The following is a 6019-nucleotide window of genomic DNA, read 5'->3' on the forward strand; positions in this document are numbered from 1 at the left end:
CAGTTCCCCAGCTCTGTAATTTCCCAAATTCTGCTAGAGCAAGGAAAAGTACAGGTTTTTCATTTGTGCCTGTGGCATCAAGGGACTATCAAGGGTCTTAACTTATAACAGCTGAGTTTGTTGCAGCAGAATGGAAGCCAGAGTACAGGAAAGATTCTCTGACTTGTTGACCTCTGCCAGGAGGCACAGTTCTCATGGATAGAGCAAACATCTGGAGGAACACCTGCACTGTACAAATCATATCAGAGTTATTCTAGCACCATCAGGAAGGGCTTATGTCTATAGGCCACAGAAAGTAAAAATCACAAGAACATATCTGCTATCTATCACACTAGGCATGCTTTGCATTGTTGACATTTTTTAACAGTGGCCTGACAAAAAAAAAACAACAACTGAAAAACAAGTGAAGAACTTAACAGCTTCTTTTAGCTTCATGCAAATCAACCAACAGTCTTTACCAGATTTGCATGTTAGCATTAAAAACCATGTCTTCATAACTGTAACTTTGGCAGTATTATAAGACAAATGTAGACATAAATGCAGGCACTAAACAGTTTTCTTGCTATAGGAGCTAAATTAGCTGGATACATAACAGCTGTGTAATTTTTCCTTATTTTAACTATAGTCGATGTGAAGGGCCAGTGAGAGTGAGGCGATAGTCATTCTTAATCACTGGTTGACAGGAAAACAAACAAACAAACAAAACAAAAACTTACTGTTCAGTGTTTATTAAAGGTTACATTGGGTGCACTATTACACTTGGTGTGCTGGGCGTTATTGACAGCTTATTTCTAACAGTGGTGTGACATTTAAAAAAAACCCTGAAAAACCACATACCAACTTCTTTTATTTATAAATCACTGGTGGTCATGACTTCGAACAGTTGAGTCTGCTGCAGTAAAAATCAAGCTGGAGGACAGGAAAGATTCCCTGACTTGATGACCTCTGCCAGCAGGCACAGTGGATACAGCAAACCCCTGGAAGACGGGTTTATGGTTGACTGCAGAATGCCTTTAGGGCAAAGACAGTTAAAATCACATGAAAAAAATCTGCTGTCTGTCACACTAGACGTGCTTTGCATTATTGACTTTTTTTTTTAACAGTGGCCTGACAAAACAACAACAACAACAACTGAAAAACCATTTAGCAGCTTCTTTTAGTTTTCTGCAAATCAATCAGTATCTTTCCATTGTAGCTTAACTGGATACATAACATGTAGAGAGATTACACGGCTGTTAACTATGACTGGCAATGTGGAGGCCAGATTAGTGTGAGGTGATAGTAACTCTTAACCACTGGTTAAGAAGTATTTATTTAAAAGAGGCATTGTGTGGAGGTTAAGCCATACTGAGACGGGCTAAAGTTGAAGTATATAGGTCAATGCCATTACCAGATGTGAAATGAGGGAGGCTGACTTCCTGCGATACTTCTTCGCTTAACCACAGCTACACTAACACAGTAATACACACTGATGCACTTAAGAATGCTGCAGGGTACTAACAGTGAAAATAAATTGAAAACCCATTGGAATGTTTTAGAGAAACACTTTATTTCTTTTATGAAAAGAAACACAAATTTTGCTAACGTTTTCTTGTTACAAAATATATATATAATTTACAATAGAGATATATAAAATATGCTCACAAATACATCAAGTTCACTACATACATTTTAGTACAAAAAACCCACAACCTCATTTAATCAAAGTCTTGAATGACGTAAGAAAAAAAATCATTCAGTACCTTTAACTGAAATGTTCTGTTAACTTGATGAACGATGAAAGGAAGCACTGAAACAATTGCTCGGTAAATTTATACCAGATTAGAATGATCTGTAACTTACAAAGGCAGAAATATTTTAATCCATAAAAATTGTGATGCAGCTGAATGAACGTTTTCCTAAGGTTGTCTTCTTCACAAGCTGCAATGTAAAGCCTTGACATGATGCAACTGCAGCTGATTTGGTTTCAGTTGGAGTTAAGCTGTCAGCCAGTGGAAAGTAAACATTACTTGTAACATTATCTTTCAGTTAATCCCATGCTAAGTATGCTGACATTTTGTAAATGCAGCAGTTTTTACTGCAGATGTCAGGCTGACATTTCAAAAAAACTGGACACGACCCCAACAACTTTCCACGTCTACCGCAGATAGGTTAACCATCTGTCATTTCAAAACTGTCAGGGGGTTTTAATTCCGCACCTCCTCTCCCACATACTTTATTTGCATTCAGCATTCAGTAATTTCAAGAAGGGTGCCACCTCTTTCCTGTCAACTTAATTCCTTTGCATCACATACACAGATATGTGTAACCAAACATCTACGCGTGCAAATCTAGCACACGATCAGTCTTCGAACCAGCGAAATCCAGGTGTCTGCAGATTACACACTGTAACTGTTAGGAGTTTTAATTCTGACTTTAAGGCACTTAAGAAACTGCAAGAGGAGAAACGTTAGCCTCCATATTATTCCAGCAAGTACATAGTTTTCAGTCTTTCACTCTTTGAGTTTACAGAAGCATCCTTCTAAGCTTCACACAAAATACAGAAGCCCAGGAAAATAATTGAGTCCAAGGTTGCATATGTCAGTGCAAATTAATAAAGGAGACATATTGCTAGCATCATATACATAAAAACCATTGCGTGTTCACATTTGAAATACATCCTTTGCTCTCTGGTTTGGTATGCTTCATCAAAATGAAATTCGGTGATTCAGTTATATTGCCATAACTGCGCCACACTGTCAAAGGTGAGTCATCGTCTTTCATACGCCCCCCTTTCTTTGTCTCTTTGAAAAAAAAAAACCACAGAACTGTTTCTCAATAGTGTATGTGCTACATATCCTCTATTGAGCGGGAAACCCATTTACACATTTTGGACACAGTCAGTCAAAGTCTTTATGACTTGAAAAGTTTGGGGTATAGGGCTTTAATTGTAGATGGAGTGGTGATGACATTTCCAGACGAAATGGTGGTCTCCAGACCCGGTTCTAACTTCTGGGAGGCCACCTCAGTTTTACTGAAACTGCACTCCAGGAATGGCATCCCAATCTTCTTCACCTGCCCATCCGACGTCATTAGACACGGCCGACAGAGGAGCCTCAGAATGGCCCTCCTCATGTCCTTACTGGTCAGTGTGTAGATGATGGGGTTGAGGAGCGAGTTGATAATGGCTACTCCCAGGAAGTACTCAGCCTTGTAGAGCACAGAGCATCCACGGATGGGGCAGGAAAAATCTATCAGGAGGAGAATGAAAAGGGGCAGCCAACAAGCGATGAAGACTCCCAAGACAATGGTGACTGTCTTGAGGAGAGCAATGTACTTCTCTGACTTCCTGGCTAAGCCCTTCCTTATGCTGCCTGACAAGCCGAGCCGCTGGCGCTGTGTGTTGGTGCGGACGATGCGGAAAACACGCACATAAAGCACCACGATGGCCAAGAGCACAGCGCTGAAAACAGACACACAGCACAGAATGTAGCTTTTGGCATAAAGCGGGAGCACCGTTGAACACTGGTCCAGTCTGCGGATGCAGTTCCATCCCAATATTGGGAGGATTCCCAAAAACCCTGCCACGGCCCAGCTCGCACCAATTAGTGCCAACATGCGTCCCCGCTTTGCCCCATGATACGGCCTCATGGTCACCATAGTGACATGGCGTTCAATCGCAATGGCTAGTAGACTAATTATAGAGGCAGCCAGAGTGATAAAGACCCCTCCCTCCCGGAGGAACCACATCACTGGTGTCAGTTTTAAAGTATTTTTTCCCGATAGGAGGATATTGACCATGTAGGCAATACCAGCCAGCAAGTCTGACAGAGTCAGGTTTCCCAGCAGGTAATACATGGGCAGGTGGAACTTTTTATTCCTCCAAATGGCAAGCAGAACCACAGTGTTCTCCAGGATGATGAGGACACACACCACCAGTAAGGCAATGCTTTCAGGTTTGAGCCTATCACGGTTGCTCAGCTTCTCAGTGTAGTTGTAATGCTTTTCAATGACAGATTTGTCCTGGTATTCACAGAAGAACTGCAGGTAGCATGAACATGAGGGAGTAGTGGAGGTGGGGGGTGAAGCTGAAGTCACTCTACTGGAAGAATTTAAAGCCTCCATGCCTGATGTTGCTTTTCTTCTATTCTGTGTGCACTCAGTAGCTACAAAGTCATCTTTGATGATATGCTTTCAGTAGTAGGAGCGGTGAAGAATTTATCAAATGGATACCCACTCTCACAGAAAATGCCAGAGCCCTTTCAATACATAGAGGGATTACATGCAGCATATACAGTGTAATCCTCCAGGATCCTCAGATGTTTTCTTTGCCCCTTTTTGCCAGCAGAGGGTGGTTTTGAGCTCTGCCTGGTTAGAGAGCTTAGACATGCACTGCAAAAAGACATGAGAATAGAGCATAAAAATGATGGCAAGATGAAATGCAGAATCAGTGAAATTGAAAATAACTGCTTAAAATTGTCACAGTTTTAAATGTACATATTAAAGTGGATATTTACTGGTTCCATAATCTGACATTTGGCCCAAAAAGATTGAGCGCATCAAATCTGATGAATCCAAAGAAACCAAAGTGTAGGCTGAACATATGAAATCTATTGCTGCATCGTCTGACAGATACATGTACAGGCAAGTATGAATGCATATTCAATTTCATTTAACTTAGGCTTGACCTCTTGTTATTCACTAAAACAGATGAGAGAAAGTAACTATTGCTGTTTGTGTGTGCTGGGCTGAATAAGATGCAGAGAGCAGAGGGGTAAATTTAATGTCAGACGGACATTTAGGTTTTGCAGCTGTGTATAAACTAAATGCCAGTTACTCTAAGGTTGTTAGACAAGAACCATCACACTGTGTGCGTTTGATTTGACACACATGCAGCTCATTTTCATTGTGTACATGACGTGTGTTTGAAGCTAACTTCACATATGCAAATCTACTTTAAACCCTCAAAGTTTAATACAGAAACAGCACGTCTGAAGTTTACGCCATTGGCCAATTCCAATATAAATACACTGATGGATTTAGCCATTAGGCTGGATACAGTCAGGGGTGATTAAGTTTACATTCTTTTCAGTCTCTTTTTGTGTGAAGGATTTTTCCCCCCTTTTTCTTGAGTCATGTGTTAACATTTAACAAATGTTCTGGAGGCTTGAACTCATTTAGCTCACTGGCAAGAATTTGGGAAATGAATGCAACATGAGCATAGTGTCTGTGTGTCGGCTCTCTCCATTGTACAGTCATGATTTACATAATGTAGAAAAGTATGAATGAAGATTATAAAAGCATACCAGGATTTCTGTGTCAAATGATGTCACTATGAGCATTTGTATGCGATAACTAAAGCACTTTTTTTCTTTCAAAGATTTCAAACTTCCTGGAAAAATGTTTTTTTCCCCCCTGTATATCACTTAGAGAGAAATATCTATAAATGTTAGTTAAGATATTTTGGCAAAAAAAAAAATACAAAAAAAAAAAAAAAAGCAAGGTTAAGATGTTACAAATACATTTTTACGCAAATCAGGAAAATATAAAGCCTGTGTTCTAAACTGTATAAACAAGCCTTAACTTCAACTTCAACTAAAACAAAGTGTCTAAAGAAAAAATGGTAACAATATTGTCAAATTTTGAATCAGACATGGGAAACACAAAGAAAGAACGAAAGAAATTACCTGGGAAATGTTGTAGTATTACTTTTATCCTGCACTTCATTTGCTGTTCAGTCATCAGAATCCAGACAAGCACACCAAGTAAGTCACAGTCAAACTGACGAGGCAGAGGGAGTGAAGTGCGACCTTAGCTGAAACATGCATCAGCTTCGGGGGTTGGTCTTAGCCTGAACTGTCTCTCCCCCTTACATTCCCTCTCTCTTCTTCTCTCTTGCTCACTCTTGCACATTTGCACAGATAGTGTGTGCGCGTGAACACATACAGAATACATGCAGATGTGTGCCGCTTCAGATGAGCTGGTGCAGAGATCTTTATCACATTTCATTGTATTCTGTGAATCTCAATATACGACATCG

At 40.2% G+C, this 6019-nt stretch overlaps 1 protein-coding gene across 1 annotated transcript; it reads right to left on the reverse strand.

The window, feature by feature from the left end:
* Positions 1–2789: 2789 nt before the first annotated feature.
* s1pr5b (sphingosine-1-phosphate receptor 5b) lies at positions 2790–5819 on the reverse strand. The gene is made up of 2 exons (XM_085410123.1): positions 5667–5819; positions 2790–4371 (listed from the first exon to the last, which is right to left on the reverse strand). Exon 2 carries the CDS (start codon positions 4102–4104, stop codon positions 2893–2895), a length of 1212 nt encoding a protein of 403 aa, XP_085266249.1. The 5' UTR covers positions 4105–4371; positions 5667–5819; the 3' UTR covers positions 2790–2892.
* Positions 5820–6019: the final 200 nt, after the last annotated feature.

The sequence above is a fragment of the Rhamphochromis longiceps genome, linkage group LG6, assembly GCF_057381845.1.
Source record: "Rhamphochromis longiceps isolate RC_006_pf linkage group LG6, R_longiceps_female_GT1.1, whole genome shotgun sequence".
Taxonomy (NCBI): Eukaryota; Metazoa; Chordata; class Actinopteri; order Cichliformes; family Cichlidae; genus Rhamphochromis; species Rhamphochromis longiceps.